Source organism: Uloborus diversus, chromosome 3, assembly GCF_026930045.1.
Source record: "Uloborus diversus isolate 005 chromosome 3, Udiv.v.3.1, whole genome shotgun sequence".
Classification (NCBI taxonomy): domain Eukaryota; kingdom Metazoa; phylum Arthropoda; class Arachnida; order Araneae; family Uloboridae; genus Uloborus; species Uloborus diversus.
In genome coordinates this window covers 61,182,884-61,201,248 of record NC_072733.1, presented here as the reverse complement: position 1 = coordinate 61,201,248, position 18,365 = coordinate 61,182,884, and the positions used below count along the sequence as shown (strand labels likewise).

The following is an 18,365-nucleotide window of genomic DNA, read 5'->3' as shown; positions in this document are numbered from 1 at the left end:
ATAAATAAAAAAAAAAAATCATTAATTGGGGGGAGGGGGTCAAATTGGTCCCTTCAGGCTTTCTAGGCATACAGCTTTTTTGTGTGAAGAATCAGGACTCCATTTAACTTTTGCAGTAGAAATGAGCAGAAATAACTTTTTTTTTTCAAACTGTCTCACAAAGGACAATAATTTGTAAACCCAGATTCAGCCTAGAATGCTTAAGCTGATCGAATTAACACATGCCAAGTTAAAGGGGTCTAGGATGAGATGAGGAACTGGAAACTTGCCACATTTTACTCAAGCTATTTAGCTGAACAGTAGCAACCCAGTCTTTTGCCAGAACAGAAAAATTTTAAAGAATTAAAAAAAAAATTAAAAAAAATGCTTTTCCCCCAAGTTTTATATTAATTTATTAAAAATAATTGTCATGAACTAATTAGAGAAAAAAAAGTTTTGATTATAAACAAATGATATTTTTCAATATTTTTCATGGAAATGGACAGAACAAGTGATTGTCATACCATCAGAGGATTAATAACAACCCATGACAAAATTAAGCAGCATCCTTAGTAAATTATAGAAACAAACTTTTTTAAACTAGACCATTTTTAAGCAATGTTCATGAAAATAAAATGCATCAACACTTTTTATATGGGTGGGAAGGCAAACGATATACATTCACACTTTATTGATAATACCTTGGTTCATTACCCGCAAAACATGTGGGGATTCCTATATGAAACATTAGCATCATACTTTTAAAGGGGAAAGCTTTCCATGATCATTTGCCACATAGAAAAGCTATTTTGCATTTTCTATTTCGATCAGAAAAGGTTAGCAGTACAACAAGAGTTAATTAAACATCAAGTATTTGCCTACCACATAGTTGAAGCATATAGCTGCAAAAGTATCTCCAAAAAAAATTTTTTTTTCAAGGAAAAATGCCTATATGAAGCAGTGAGAAGCTAAGGGATGTAAGTGGCGAAATTAAAAGTTTGGAGATAAACAGTACAAATGATAGGTGGATCTCTCCTCTCTCTTGGGGCAAGAGATAATACTAGTAGCCCTGGTAGGTGCTGCTGTACAGCATGATTTAGAAAAAAAAAATCAATGAAAACCTAACAAGGACATTATATTTAAATGCATTTTACTCAAAACTTGAAAATGTCCACTTACATCCCTTTGCTTCTCACTGCCTCATATCTTTTCAAACAACTATATATCAGTTACAGTAACGTTTCCTGTTTTGTTTAGAACATTTTCAAACTCTCTGGCTATCTCAGGTTATTGGTCTATCTAGGTATTGCACTGAAAAAACTAAAAAACGCATTTATGCAAAAATTAGAATTGGAGATACCTTCTTTCGAAGCTATGCACTTTGATTGTTGCTCAACTCTATTTATAGATAAAAGTTTTAAATACTATAAAACAAGATCTATCTTACCAAAAGAAGGAACTAATGGAGCTGTGGGTTGAACAGGACCATTTAATGCCTCAATAAGAGATATAGGTTCATAACCATGAGGTATATCTTGAGATGGCTAAATGAAAAATAAAATGGAAATGTAGTGAAAAAAAATCATAGAGTTTTAAGTGAAAACAATACATTCATGCATTGATATATTTTGGAAAAGAATTTAATTATGCAGTTTTACCTGATTTTCAGCATGGCTAACTTGTGGGAGGGCAGTACTGGATTTCCTCACAGCTCTTATTTGCAATAATGCTCTAAATGGGGCACGGCAAATTGGACAATTATTAGCTTGATATCTCAACGAGTCCGCACAGCTATTGCACAAACATAGGTGTTTGCAAGGTAAAATTAATGTGTCTCTGCTATCACTCATACAAATAACACATTCAGAACCACTGTCTTCACAATCATCATCAGCAGCATCCTAAATTATGCAAAGAGAAGTAAATTATAAACAGTGTAGATTAAAAAATAAATAAAAGACACAATAGAAAACTAAAGTATTAAAATTCTATAATTTAAAAAAAAAAAAGATTTAAAAATATTGATGCTCAAGTATTATCCCACAGGGTACTAAGTACATCAATAACTAATCAGTAAATAATAATACAAATCAGCCTCATATTTGAAACAAAGAAAATTTATCATTTGTACTGTGCTATTTTTAATCCCATTTAGCACTAAAATAAATAAGTGACAATAAGTGACACATCATTACAGGAATAAAGAAACAGCTAAAAGACACAGAAAAAATAGTGCTATATATAATGAGAACACAGTACTTCACACTATGTACAGAGTAATGAATTTTTCCAACTGGATTTGTTCCATCAAGATAAAGCTTAACTATATGGAAGTAAACCAATTATACTTTAAGATATAAACTCGCTTTCAGGAAAAAAGAATTAAATTAGGAATTAGTTTTTGGGAAGATAATTTCGTCACACTTAATGGCATACATCACTTTTTGAAATGGCATGGCAGTGCTCCTGCCAAGTTGAGCAAAAGCAAGCCAAGTCGATTCAAACAAAAGCACTGTACCATCCTTTTCTCAAAGTAACTCAGGGCATTTTTGACCTCCTTGTAACCTCGTAGTGGGTAAAGCTGGACGCTTGATTTTTTAGAATAAAACGACATGCAATCAGTGAGCTATATTTCAAAATTTTGTTCCATTTATACTAATAGTTTAAAATTAAACTGATTGCCAGTTGAAGATCTTGAATTGTGTCATTGTCACAGTCACATCGGCTTGAAATTTTAAATTCAGTTAGTATTTAGAATGTAATGGGAAGAAATATAGGAACATTCCGAAATTTCAGTCAGGTGGCATAGTATTCGAGCAGCTTTCATTTATTTCTAGTTAATTAACCAACAGATGATGCTCCCTTGCAATCAAAAAGTTAGTGGAAGTGAGGTATTGTTATATTCAATAATAACAACCAGGTTTCTTGGCCCAAAGATTAGGTAAGAGCTTATGTATTTCAGCATATGTCTTACTTAGAGCTGCATAGTTATAGTAGGAGTTGTGAAGTGGGAGTCGTGATAATTGTGAGGAAAAGGAGGCAGAGTCAAGAGTCGAAGGCTTTTAAATTTCAAGAGTCAGAGCTGGAGGTTTTCTTTCTGAGTCTGCAACTTTGTCAGACCAACGGAGTCAGACTGATTTTGGGTAAAAGAGTCAGAGTCTAAAATTTCAGGATTCAGAGTCCCAGTGGGAGTCTGTCTTTTTCCTTCTGGCTCCACAGCCCTGGTTTTGTTGAGAGAATGAAATGATTGTTATCCAAAATTTGATGATCGCGCCAAATTCCCAATGATAAGAATATCCCTTTATCTTCCTCATTTTCCAACTGATATTCAATGCATAAGGAAGTAATACCTACCAAAAGAAATGATGTTCTATCAACAACATAAAATGTGAAAACATGCAACACTTGCTTCCACTGTAAAAAATTATGAGATCTCAGGTGAAACCAAGTTGACTGTTTCAGTTCATATCTTGGAAAGCACCAATTTTACAATTTTGACATAAATAGTTTTCTATTAAGTTTCCTTGCAACATTTATAGTAAACTTTATCAATGTTAGACATTGTTATTTCTATAATAAATATAGTGACTTGGCAATTGCATGGCAACAAACTTACGTAGCAATAAAAAGTACTTATCAGCATTGCTGGGCAGGCAACAAAGTCCCCATAAGTGTTACAACCAGGGCTGTGGAGTCAGAGTCGAAGAGTCAAAGTCGGACTGATTTTGTGGTAAAGGAGTCGGAGTTGTTAGAAAACATGCCGTCTTTAACTCCGGGCTCTTTTTTGTCTTTAATTTTCACTGACTCTCCTTGTACTTTTTAAAAACCGACTACCAATTGGTTCGATAAAAGCCAACTAATAAGAAAATAACTGTCTTTAGCAACCAGCTGGTTTGATTGTTAATTGAATTTTCTGCAATAGCCAGCTACGCTGTTCTGTAGTTTGCCTGTTTTTTAACATCTGTGAACTTATAGCAACTGTCAGCAAACAGTTTTGTTACCTAACATTTTATCGTAATCACTTTAAAACAAATATAACATTTTTTTAAAACTTCAATCTCAGTTATAAAATTGTAAAAGGAATTGAGCAAGCTGGGGCCCGTAGCTTGGTAGGAAACTTAGGGTGCTATGTTAATTCAAATAAAAGTTGGCACACGAAAGCGCAAATCCAAAATATATGATAAAATATATCTTTTTTAAACCTAAAGACTATATCTACCAGCTTGATTCTCACTAAAAGTATGAAATAAAATAAGTATATGATTTCCTTGTTACAACACTCAATAAATGCAGTTAATCTTAAAATCTTCATATTAAGGTTAATTCTAAAGCAGACAATAAAATTAAAAATTGAGCAAAGAAGAATTATATGAAAATAAAAGCTATTTGTACAAAGCTTTATGCCACCACACTTTCAGCAAAATTTGCTCCAGGCGTACATGTACCCCATATCTTCCCGCAATACAAGTATAGTGCCTAATTTTCGTTGAAATTTTATAGATAAAATATAATTTCAGATTTTTTTGAAAATTTTTTCACAATTATAGTATATATATATTTTATTAGCTCTGAAATTAACTTGTGGTGTCACCCACCAGATGGGTCTTAGCTGGGGCGGACCGCCCCACTCAAGAAAGGTTTTTTGACTTTGCAAGAAAATCTTTTGTTTTGTCTCGAGTTTCAACTTTCAAAAATAAAAAGCACACGATTTGATCAACATCTATTTGTTAAAAATGATCAATCAATTTTTTAAACAATGGGATGATTATGTGATCTCAATTTTTAAATCATAATTACTGGAAAAATTTTGTTTTCAAATTTAATTCTGATGTTGTATGCATCTTAGGTTTACAATAAAATACAACACTTAAATTTCATAAAAAAGAATTAATATTTCAATCTCTGCATAGAGGTTTCCCCCCTTCTCATGAGGGGGAGGGTGAATTGAAAAAATAAATAAATAAAAGTCGGATTCGGGCGTTTTGACATCCCGAAGTCGGAGTCGGTCATTTTCCTTCCGACTCTGCAGTCTTGATTACAACTAAGGCCAAAGGGAATATCTGCACTAGTAGCCTTTTGATTCCAATTTTTTAATTTAAGATTTTTTAAATGTGTATCCTGAATGTTGCTGCCAATGAAGTCTACTTGGTGAGATTTGTATACAGGAAATTGATGACGACAAAATAATCATCTATTTAGAGTGCTTGGAATATATTATAGTGCTTGCACTTATAATTTATGCAACATGTAAGCAAATAGAGTGCACAGATTGCTATCATTAGGTGAATGACATTATGTAGGCCTGCAATTGAGAAGTCTCTATACCTGTCAAGGGAGGGGGGGAGAGGGGTTCAGCTTACAAATTTACTTTATAAAAATGGTTTCATTAAATTTATTAAAACCTCTACAGCATAATTATGTATAGTTTTAAGATTTTCTTGTAAAATTTGGATCAACAAATATCCATTGACAAGCTGGTGACAGAGCTTTTTCCCAGAGTGTCTTTAGAGAAAGACGATTTCCCGCGTTCACGGTATCTCAGCTAACAATTATCCCATATCAAAAATTATTTGAATGTAGTCGAAGTGTTAATAAATCCTCCTCCCAACAGTTTCCGATTTTTTTCCCTTTCGCTAAAATTTTTGGCGACCACTTAAAGTTAAAAAGTTATATTTTATGAAAAATTCAGCCATTTTGGAAGTTAAGAAAGAATAATCCGAAATTCACTGCTGGGGGGAGGTTTCTGATTTGCAGAATGTGTTTCAAAGTTTGAAATGAATCAGTCAAGCAGTTTTAAAATGGGAGTAAACATAGATTTTTAAAAAGTGATTTTGAAAAAAACGAGTTCACAAAGGAGTCCACACAGAGGAAAAATAGGGAATTGCAGTAAGATCGTTAACTAAATTAGAACGGTTCCTCAGGATGTGGAAAGATTCCCAAAAATCAAGATCCAACGAATTGGGGCATTTTTGGATAATTTGATAAGAGTTAAAATCAAAAGAGTGATTCGATTCCCAACAGTGTTGAGCAATATTGGATTTATTCAGCTGTTGTTTTCTCACATAGCTTTGATGTTCTTTTAACCGATTTAATGCATGTAAATATCACTAAGGATGGGGCTAAGTGGGTTTCCCATTGTCAAACCCTCCGACATAGTATAAATGGGAAACCCACTTAGCCCCATCCTTAGTGATATTTACATGCATTACTTTGAGGTCAAGTTGTTTCAGAAACTCCAGTTTCAATTCTATGCTCGCTATGTTGATGACTGTTTTGTTCTTATGAACCACGATCAACTAAGCATTGATGATGCTTTATCTATTTTAAATTCCATTGATCCTCATATTCAATTCTCTTGTGAAGAAGAACAGAATAATTGCCTTCCATTTCTGGATGTTCTCATTTCTCGAACTGAGTCCGGTTTTGAAACTACGGTTTATCGCAAACCTTTTGCTGTTTCCTTACCCCCCCCCCCCATAGATTATCGTCTCACCCTCCTAATCAAAAATATTCAGCTTTCAACACATATGTTTATCGTGCAATGAATATTTGTTCTTCACCTGAGCTTCTTAATGCGGAACTTAACTATTTAAGAGCTGTTGCTGTTGATAGAGACTATCCGCCCACCTCAGTTAATTCCATTTATAAAAAACTTTGCAAAAAATCTCAAATGTTGTTCTTAATAGAACTTTTAACACTAAGAATTTAGTTGTTCTGCCTTTCTTCCCTGGTATCAGTTTTCAGGTTGCTAAGATTCTGAAGCGATTCCAATTCCAAGTGGTATTTTCTCCTATTAATAAACTTTCTTTCTCTTCTCTTAAAGATTCTATTCACCCTCTTAATTGCTGTGGGATCTATAAAACTGTTTGCAATTGCGGACTCGGATACATCGGACAGACCCGCCGTTCTTTGAAATTTCGGTTAAAAGAACATCAAAGCTATGTGAGAAAACAACAGCTGAATAAATCCAGTATTGCTCAACACTGTTGGGAATCGAATCACTTTTGTGTACGGGGTGTATTGCGTGTAGCACTATCCATTAGCAGCAGACAAATGATCAAGGATTGCAAGTATATTACGATACATTTATTAACACGTACACACACACGCGGCCGAAGCCGTTCGAACTTTTTGAGGACTGACTAACTACAGTGAACAAGTTACGGTTACAGTTACACATACAAATACGATTACAAGCATAAATACATAACATTCCTCCCCCCCCTAAGTTTTATAGTCTTTAAACCATTCTGGTGGACGCCTGTTCCTAACAGGCCTCCGAGACTGTGGCCCAGGACTGGGGCCGCTTACAGTCACTGCGCCAGGATCATCATTAGTCGAAGACTGAACTGGGCCGTTGTCGACGTCACCTACTAAAGGCAAATCATCAGACAATGTAGGAGAGTCCTGAGAAGAACCTGAAGATTGAGCTTGCACTGGTGATCTCTGTAGAATATCTGAGTAGATTTCATCGGAATTATCAGAAATATCCGACTGAGAAGTCGGAACAACCCGGCTCCTTAGTTGATCAACGTGTCTTCGCCAGACCATGCCCTCATCTGTTTCTACTAGGTACGTAGTCATACCAAGAACTTCTGTAATTGTAGCGGGAACCCACTTCCGATGAGGAGGGAATCCTAGTGCATAAACAGCATCTAAGGGAGCGAATATTTTTACCCTTGTGCGATTATTTAAGTTGTCCCGTTCTTGTTTAGTGTTAATGGCTTCTGATAAGTCAGGATGCAATTTGTCAGGACATGTTTTTAATCTTCGATTCATCAGCAGCTCTGCAGGAGACACGCCTGTAGTAGAATTTGGTGTCGCGTGTTGAGAAAGTAAGAATGCTGCAAGTCTGTATTCCCAATTTCCTGTAATAATTCTCTTTAAGGCATTCTTAGTGTCTGCACCATGCGTTCCGCCTGTCCATTTGAAGATGGATGATGTGGTGCTGTAGGAACAAATTTAATACCGTTCCTAACGAAAAAATCTTGAAATGCTTCAGAAGTGACGGATGGACCATTATCCGAGACTAGTATATTGGGTATACCATGAGTAGCAAATAATTTTCTTAATGCATTTATCGTTGCAGCGGACTCGGTGGAAGGAACCCGCACTACTTCCAACCACTTAGAAAATGAGTCAACAACAATAAGAAATAACGAATTTTGAAATGGACCCGCATGGTCGATGTGGATTCGAGCCCATGGAGTCTTCGTGTTTTCCAACGGAATTGCCGTTTTTGGAGGTACATTTCTTGTCTGTTGAAACGTTTCACATGAGTTGACCACCTTTTCTACATCTTTGTCGATGCCAGGCCACCAGACATAGCTTCTAGCAAGAGCTTTAGTTTTAACAATACCCTGATGAGTATTATGTAATATTCCCAACAGGTCAGCTTGAGCTTTTTTTGGAATAATTACCCTTGCTCCCCATAGCAAGCAACCTTTGTGTACAGACAGTTCTAACTTTCTTGTGTAAAACGGTTCAAATACCTTATCGGGATTTCGTTCGGGCCATCCCCTCCATGTCCAGTTGAGAACTCGAGATAATATGGGATCTAGGGCCGTAAGACGAGCTAAATCAGCACATTTCAAAAGCGGCTTCTTCAAAGCTTCCAACAACAAAATTTCCATTGGAGAACTTTCTTCGTTGGACGACATTGGCTGTGGAAGGCGACTTAGACCGTCAGCATTGGTTATTTCCTTTCCTGGTTTATAGACTAAATTGTAATCATATGAACTTAACATGATCGACTATCTCTGCATTCTTGGAGAGAGCATTGAAGGTATAGGTTTGTTCGGAGCTAAAAGTCCTAACAACGGTTTGTGATCGCTGCGAATTTCAAATTTCTGTCCAAATAAGAAGTTATGGAACTTATTTACACCTTGAATAATAGCCAATGCTTCTTTGTCGATTTGTGCATATCGACGTTCTGTTTTATTCATCGTTCGTGAATAATATGCTATTGGAGCTTCAGTGCCATCTTCTAGTTGATGACTTAACACAGCTCCGATTCCAAATTGAGATGCGTCACAAGTTAAAATGATGGGCTTCTTTTCGTCAAAATGAGTAAGTAGAGTTTCCGCCGACAGGAGTCGCTTTACCTTTTCAAATGCAGACTGATGAGTGTTTGTCCACGTCCAGTGAGCATCCTTGTCTAAGAGACGATGAAGTGGTTCGGTTATGTCAGCCTTGTTTTTCAAAAACACATGATAAAAGTTTAAAAGTCCTAAAAATGCTTGAAGCTCTTCCTTGGACTTGGGAGTAGGAGCATTGCGAATAGCATCAACCTTGTCTTTGGTTGGCTTAATTCCATCTTTATCAATGTGAAATCCCAAATATTGAATACTTGAAGCTCCGATGATGCACTTTTCCTTGTTGAGTCTTAAGCCAGATTCTGAAAACTTCTTTAAAACTTGCCTGAATCTTTCTGTAAGTTCTTCCATAGTTGATCCTTTTATTAAAACATCATCAAAATACGGCAGCACGCCTGGAATACTCGATAACAGCCTTTCAATGAACTGTTGAAAAATTCCGGGAGCAGAAGATATTCCAAATTGCAAGCGTTTACATTTAAATGCACCCTTGTGAGTTACGATTGTCTGGGCCATAGCACTGTCTTCATCAACGGTGAGTTGTAGGTAAGCTTGCGAAAGATCTAGTTTGATGAAATAACGACTACCTGCAAGTTCAGCTAACACTTGACTCACAGCAGGAACTGGATATGGGTATTGACCCAAAGCTCTGTTTAATGTGCATTTATAATCACCGCAAAGTCGAATTTCTCCATTGGATTTTAGAATCGGGACCACAGGAGTTGTCCATTCTGCATAATCCACCGGCTCAATTGCCCCTTGTTCTTGCAACCGTTGCAATTCCTTCTCGATTTTTTGTTTTAGTGCATATGGCACCGTTCTCGCTTTTAATTGGATTGGACGAAAGGTAGGATCTAATTTAAGTGTTATATGTGCACCTTTGTAAATCCCTAACTCATCTTTGAAAACGTCTGAAAATTCTTCCACCACACTGTTCAGAGTTAAGTTACTGATCCTATGATTTCCAGTTAAACATATTCCTAATGGCTCAAACCAATTTGTGCCTAGCAAGCTTTCTCTAGGCTCCTTAGCAATTAAAATTGGAAGTTTTCCTTTGAAAGATGAATAATGCACGTCAACGTCACATTGTCCTAAAATTTTGACAGCATTCTTATTGTAATCTCTAACTATGTAAGGACAATTTTCTAATCTCGGAGGATTAGTAGGGAACAGTTCTTTAAATGTAAAATTATCAATAATTGTAACTTTAGCACCCGAGTCAACTTCCATAATAACTGGCGATTCATTTATATGAACAGTAGCTTTCAATTTTGAACAGTTAACATTGTTTACACATAAATATTTTAACTGTAGAGACTCAACATCAGGAACAGTGTCGATTAAATTTGCAGAATTAGTGTTAAAATTTTTCTTAAACACTTGCTTATTATTTGGAAAATTATTAGATTTACTTCTACATACCCTTGCAATATGTCCTTTCCTCTTACAGACATGGCAATTCAGCATCTTTAAATTTACACTGTATTCTAGGGTGATTACCTCCACAGCCAGAACAGTTCTTAGATTCTGAACGATCTTTGTTTACATTCTGTTTCTGATTCCACTTGAGAGTTGAGTTGTTATTCCTGACTTGAATCGGTTTCACGGATAACGAATCAGAATTTCGTATTTATTTTACGTTTCTACTAGCAGTTTCCGCTGCAATTGCTTTATCCAGTGCATCCGAAAACGTTAGAGAAGTTTCAGAGAGTAATCTTCGTTGCAGATTTTCATCTTTAATTCCACAAACCAATCTATCTCTTAACATTACTTCTAGCGATGCTCCGAAATTGCAATGTTCTGCCAATCTTCTTAATTCAGAAACAAATGAAGAAATTGTTTCTTCGTTTTGTTGTTTCCTACGATAAAACAAATATCGCTGAAATATTTTGGATGGTTTGGGTGAAAAATGAGCTTTAACAGTTTTAATCAAATCTGGGAACTTGATACTCGTTGGGACGCTCGGTGATACCAAGGAACGTATTACAGAGTATGTGTCAGGACCACATACGCTTAAAAAACAGCACGTTTTTGTTCATCTTTTTCAATAGAATTTGCTTCAAAGAAACATTCCAATCTTTCGTAGTAAGAGTCCCACGACAAAGGTTTTGATACGTCAAAATGTTTCAGAGTTCCGATAGTAGACATGATGGCGAAAATTTTGCACACAATTTCAAAAATTAACACTCGTAAATGCTTTTAATACTTGCAATTGGTCTTGATATAGGCGAAAACAACTTACAGAACATGCAGAATTGCATCAGCGTCAGTTTCGATTTTGTTCACAAAGAACACAAAAGTTCGTTCTGCTGATTCCGCGATGATTCATCATCCGGTCCTCGTCGCCAAAACTTTTGTGTACGGGGTGTATTGCGTGTAGCACTATCCATTAGCAGCAGACGAATGATCAAGGCTTGCAAGTATATTACGATACATTTATTAACACGTACACACACACGCGGCCGAAGCCGTTCGAACTTTTTGAGGACAGACTAACTACAGTGAACAAGTTACGGTTACAGTTACACATACAAATACGATTACGATTACAAGCATAAATACATAACAATCACTCTTTTAATTTTAACTCTTATCAAATTATCCAAAAATGCCCCAATTCGTTGGATCTTGATTTTTGGGAATATTTCCACATCCTGAGGAACCGTTCTAATTTAGTTAACGATCTTACTGCTATTCCCTATTTTTCCTCTGTGTGGACTCCTTTGTTAAAATTGGTTTAGATTTTCTATTATTTTTATGTAAACGTCGTACATTTCTTACTTTTATTTTTTCATTTTTTGCTTTCTTATTTTGTTTTGTGATTAACTAATTCCAATATGTTTATCCTTCAGTCTGTTTTTTTTTCTGCATTTCTCCATTTGATACATTGCTTCCATACATAGTTTTTTCCCGCTGGTAAATTTATTGCTAATTTATTATGAGTGGTTTCATTTCTGGACTTTTTGCATTGTTTATGGGTTTTCTTTTAAAATTTATTACAGGGTGGCGACAGAAACTGTGAAAAAAAGCTCCCTGACTTTTCCCTGATTTCCCTGATTAGGTTCACCAAATTTCCCTGATTTACGTTACCAATGATAATGTTTTCTTTCTTTGCTCTACTTGAAATCCATTGTATGTTTGTATAAAATGCAGTATTTTAAACGTTTTAAGTTGTGTAAAGTTGTTGAACTAAAGATATTTTAAAAAGATGCTACTTTTTTAATAAAATGGTTTTAAAAAACACATCAAGTCAATTTTTTTTGGAGGGGGGGGGGGGAAACCCCTACAAAACAGCATATTAAATTTTTCTACATGGAAAGGTTATAGAAAATTAAAAAAAAAAACTTTACTTCAAGAAACCACTTAGCATAAGAATTTTAAGAAACTATTAAAATTATTCTTAAAAACATGTGTATTTATCATAGAACTAAAAAGTAATTGAAATTATTTTGAACTAAGTTTTCAAACAGTATAATAATTGTTGCAAGAATAACAAGTAATAGTGGAAGAATTGAAGTAATGTAGTTGTTCTTATATAACTAATTGACATATTTATGCAAAACAGATGAAACCATTTGACATCCATTCATAGGGAGCTTTTCTCTAATCAAGAACATAGGTTTTAATGAATGAATACAGTATTTTATCAATAAAAAAAAATAAAGATATTTACTTAAGTACACAAGTTAACTCTATTTCAAATGATTTCAGCATGTAACGAAAAAAAATCTTAGATTGCTTTTGTAACAAACAACTTTGAAATGCAAGAAAAAAAAATCAATTAGTTAATTTCAAAATATATAAAAGAAGAATACAACTTGGTTATAAAATTAAAGAATCCCTTAAGTCTGAAGAAAAGAAAACCTTTATAATCTGCGGTGACAACAAATAATTGAAAGTTCAATTCTAGCAATTAAATTAAAAATGCAAAGAAGTAATAACTTTTAAGCTTTTAAGGTCTTAATTCAAAAACCAAAGATTTCTTCTTGAAATCATGATTACAGTACACTAATTACTTCGAGACAATGGAATAAAGGCAAAGGCTTCCTCTTTGCCTGTATGGTTGTTTATATTACGTAGCATTGAAAGCGTATAAGGAAATTTCAAGCTAGGTAAAATAAACAACCTAACAGACACAGAAGCAATCTTAGGAAGTTTATCTTGTGGTTAATAAGTAAGATTCAATACTTTGACGTTTAGTAAAAAAGATGTACAAATATGCGGCAGTGTATAATCGCACCTCATTTATTTTACTTTTTTTTTTTTTGAACAGATAATTGGCGAAAAATGCTTAGGGAATTAGAGTACTTAATTTTGTAAAGCAAAAAAAAAAAAAAAAAAAAATTCTTCATAAAATCAATTTTCCCTGATTTTTTGTTATTTTTTCAAAATTCCCTGATATTTCCCTGACTTTTCCCTGATTAATAAAGTTCCCTGACTTTTCCCTGATCTCCCTGATTTCCCTGATCTGTCGCCACCCTGTATTACTTAAGGGTTTTTTTTCCTGATGGAATTATATAAAAAATTTTGTCTCCAGGTGTCATTTTATCTTTTTTGTTTTGTTTAATTTCTATTTTTTGATATTTATACTATCTCCTGTTCCACCGTGTTGCTTTTCTCGAATGACTTTTCATCCAAAAGCTCACACTTCTTTGCACTGAAAAAGGTGTTCCTTGTAACACCGAAACACGTGTCTGCAATCATTTGCAAGTTTTGTGCTTAATAACGTTGGATTACTGACTTTTTAATTCTCAGCACAAAGGTATTTATTCTTTATTATAGGCAAGAAATGTTTAAAATATTAGGGGGTAGCCTGTGGTCAGCAGACTAATTTAGGAGCATTTTTAATTTAATTCTTTTAAAAATTATTAGTAGACATTTGATCCATCACTTTTATTCTTCTTAAAAAAATATTATAAGTTTATTGAGCAGTATTATGCTAAAGAAGAAAAATTATAACACATGAAAAATGAAGCAACATTGTGTACATGCGTATATTTATTCAAAATAAATTAAAAATTACTCTAACCATCACTTTGTAAATTAGTAATATTAATAATAAATTATGTACTCACTTTTATTTAAATATGGAATGATATTTGACAATAATTATTGTTTCGTTGATTCAAAAATTAGTAACTTAAAGAGTGAGTTGTGTATGATATAATCATGTGTATAGTTACAAGGAGCAAAATAACTGAAAAAAAAAGCGTTTTCTAAAGCAGAGGTAAGGGTATCATAACATTAACTTAGGAAATGATGCTTTAGTTACTTTATTCAGTTTTATACACTTTCTAAACTATGTTTTATTTTTACTCTGTACAGTTTCATACTACATGTAATAGTAATGTTTGCAGGAAATTGCATTTATTTATTGTTAACAAGCGTATTAATCATGAGTTCTTGTTGAAGGTATGCTTAAAAAAAAATATTTTGGAAAATACTTTTCCCACCGATTAATCAGCAAAACTTGGTGAATTATAAATAACTGGTAAAGTGGCTGATGAGTGGGCACTTCCTTGGTTTCAAGTTTTAGAAGCTAAAATCATCAATGCCAGCTCCACAAAGTATAGTCCCTGTAGCAGCTTTGATGTCCTCTGCCTCTTTTACTTTCGATATTTATTTAATTATATCAAACTAATCCCAAGCAGGCAGCACTGACGTTGAGGTGTCAGAGCAGCTTCAGATTTCCGCAGCTGTTGAAGCTACAGTTGGAAGGAGCGGAGACTAAATACTTAATAACTGAGAATTTTGCTTGGATTGACATTAAATTTTAATAATATATTTTTGAAATGTTTAACTACAAAGAAACACAAAAAATAAAAATAATTTTTTGAATGCGCAAATCCTTACCTCCCCACTCCCTAAGATAAATAAATATGTCTAATATTGATATTTTATTTTAGCAAATAAATTTTTTTTTTGATGTAGCAAAGTATTCCATTAGACACATTTTACAAAAAAGTTTCAACTCTTTGAGAGCTGGAAAGGCAGTTAAAAATATAAATGAAATAAAGCTATAAGTGTATTTTTTGTACAGATTTTTAATTATATGGCAATGAAGCAGATAAATTGTTTAGTATTATTATTTTTGGAACTATATCTCTTTAATAAAGCAGACTTCAGTCTGTAGTAATTCTTATAAATCTTTTTAATATGCCAGATACAGGTATTTTATAATTCAACTGAATATTATCAACAGGAACAAATTCATTAAAAATTCAAAACACCATTTACCTTTGATTGATACACATTTTTATTTTCAATGCCATATATTTCCTGCAACAGATAGCAAAGACCATCCACAAATAGCTTTTGTTTAAGTGGTTTAAGAGTGTACGTGCCATCCAAATTTTTCTCAACCACAGCTATGACAACATGCGATTGTCTTGGCTCTGAAAATAAAGCAATACAAGAAATATTCAGAAAATCAAAAAGTAAAGCTAAAAGCCTCTAAAGTTTTTACTTGCCATCATGATAAATAAACTGCTTTTAAAATTCAAGATTGCATACAATAATTATGCTATGCTTGAAACTTTTATTTCTTCTCCAGTTTTAGTTTTAGGCTGAGTGGTTTCAAAACATTATAAAAAAAAAAAAACATTTAACTGTCTAATACTCAATGTACCCTAATTTCTAAGAAACAAGCCAAAAGAGTTCTTGATTTTAAACATGCTTCTAGCATATTTAAAATTTTATGAATAAATGCACAAATCAATTACTAAAAGTAGCATACCAAGGTTTACATTTGTAAGTAAAATGAAATAAAGAAAATTACTATTAATTGCCACACCCACAGAAAAAAAGAGAAAATAATCTATCTTTTTCTAATATGTTAAGTTGGAAAAAATTTTTTAGGAAGAATGTATGAATCATAGTTCTTTAAAGACACTTTCCACAAAAATGGGATCGTTAAATAATAACGACATTGAAAAAAAAAAAAAAATTATATCAACATAAGGATTGAACAAGAAAGAAAAAAATCTTTTAAAAGAACGAAAAAAATGAAAAAATCCCAAAATACACTGGGGCTTCATCAGGGGGTACTCCCCAAGGGTAGGGAAAAACCATGAGATGTTTTGTGAGTGCTGCTGGCGAAATTACCTAAAAAAGCAGCACTAGTCCCCGACATCTCACAAAACTAGCCATAGGGGTACTGAAAGTCCAGAATATCAGCATGACAAGAAATAAGAACATTGAACCTTTTACAAATGAAAAATGCAAGTTTTATATAAAGAACATAGAACAATATTTAAATTACAAGAGAACAAACTTCATACCTGAAATCAAAATCAAAAGAAAGAATGTAAAACAATCAAATTCAAGGAACAGAAAATTCTAGGAACTGAAAATTGACTACCACTACCTCTCCACAAGCTTGCAAATGAAATGTTTCGTAAGATACTCCGGATATTGGTTTTCAGTTAGTGTTGCAGTTAAAATTTGAATTGGTTTTCAGATTTGTTTTATTATTGCATATTTTTTTATATCTAATAATTTGTGAAATGATTATATTTTTGAACACTTTTCTATTGACACAACTGTGAAAATGAATTACAGAATACACTTTAAAATCAAAATCCTGACATTTATCATACAAAGCTATTCTGGGAACTTTATTATTCAGTTGAATATTGAGATCAAGGAAATTAACTGACTCATCCTTGTTTGTTTCAGCAGTAGTTCATGTGGGTAAATTTCTTTATGTAAATTGTGAAAATCATTGTTATTAAAAATAATAATGTCATCAATATATTTAAATGCTTCTATTCTGCTGTTTATCAAAAAAATAGATTCATAAAAATGCAAAAATAGGTTTGGAAATGCACTAGAAAAAGATGTGACCATCGGTATTCCATTGATCTGTCTGTAGAAATTGGAACCATTGTATGAGTAATTCTCAAAAATACAAAACTTAACAAGGTTGATCCAAGAGTGTTTTTCTAAATTGATGTGTTTTTCATATCTGTCGAAGAGTCAATTTGAAACATTGATTATGAGTTTGTGAGGAATGTTAGTGAAAAGATTTTCAAAGTCAAAAGTATTAATACTATGAATATGGTATTTACCACTGTTTATGAGATCCAGAACTTTCTGGTTATTCAGAATTATAAAACTTTTTTCTTCTGCAATTTTGGCCAAGATATTTTTAAGTTTTTCGCAAAATATGTAACCTGCTTGATTATTGTAGGAGTATGTTCCACTAGTAACAAATCTGAACTTTATTGGATTTTTATGAAATTTAACCGTTATAAAAAGGAGAGGAAAATTGAAATTGAGATGCCGTGTGTTTAGAATTTTGTCGAAGGCTAGGATTCTTTTCTTTAAACAGGACTCAGCTTCTGTGACTTTTTTTGTATGTATTAATATTTGTATATTCCTTCTGAAGCGTAAGTTTCTAAAAAAATTTACACATGATGGCAAAATTATTTGCCGCTTTATCAACTGTAGTTATAATAAAACTATTTTTTAGGTCCTCTATACTTTTTTAAAGTTTTTTATCAATTATGTTGTTGTTCTGAATCTCCTGAAGATTATAACAATAACTGAATTCATCCAAAATATTTTTCTTCCATTCTAAAATGCCTTCAGTTCGCCAATTGTATTTATAAGCAAGTTTTAATAAGAAAATATCCAATTCTTTGCAAATTACTTTTTTGATTGTTCTTTTACTTATGTGACCCTGCGAACAAAACTCTTAAAACATCGGTTTTTTAAATTGACAAAACTTTGTCAATTTAAAAAACCTGACCAATTTGCCAGGGGAAAATTTTGTAATGTCTTTTAAAAACAGAAGATTTAACTATATTAATTTTTCTAAGATCTTTGAAAAATCTAAAAATTAATTTCTCTAAGATCTTTGAATTTCCCACTTAAATATAAATGTAATATACGTAAGGTCTTCAGGTATGAAAATAATTTAAAAAAGCTTATTTGCAATTACAGTTTTTACAGTAAGAATATTGATCAAATAAAGGAAAGAAACGGACTGTATCTGCAATGAAAACATCTTTGAAAACTATATTGATAAGGATCATGGGCCTATTATTACAGGAGATTTGAGAATAATTCAAGATGAATCATTAAAAAAGTTGATGGAAAAGGGTTCGAAATATCGATCGCAGAGTCACATAAGTAAAAGAACGATCAAAAAAGTATTTTGCAAAGAATTGGATATTTTCATATTAAAACTTGCTTATAAATACAATTGGCCAACTGAAGGCTTTTTAGAATGGAAGAAAAATATTTTGGATGAATTCAGTTATTGTTATAATCTTCAGGAGATTCAGA

The 18,365-nt window shown here is 33.1% G+C and overlaps 1 protein-coding gene across 1 annotated transcript in view; it reads right to left on the bottom strand.

The window, feature by feature from the left end:
• The window catches only part of LOC129218169 (E3 ubiquitin-protein ligase MGRN1-like), a 100,806-nt gene that overhangs the window by 22,528 nt on the left and 59,913 nt on the right, over nucleotides 1-18,365 (bottom strand). The window contains exons 7-9 of the mRNA XM_054852383.1: nucleotides 15,312-15,469; nucleotides 1,638-1,880; nucleotides 1,427-1,523 (exon numbers count right to left, since the gene is read on the bottom strand). Coding sequence (XP_054708358.1) covers nucleotides 1,427-1,523; nucleotides 1,638-1,880; nucleotides 15,312-15,469 — 498 coding nt within the window. The remainder of the gene's footprint in view (nucleotides 1-1,426; nucleotides 1,524-1,637; nucleotides 1,881-15,311; nucleotides 15,470-18,365) is intronic.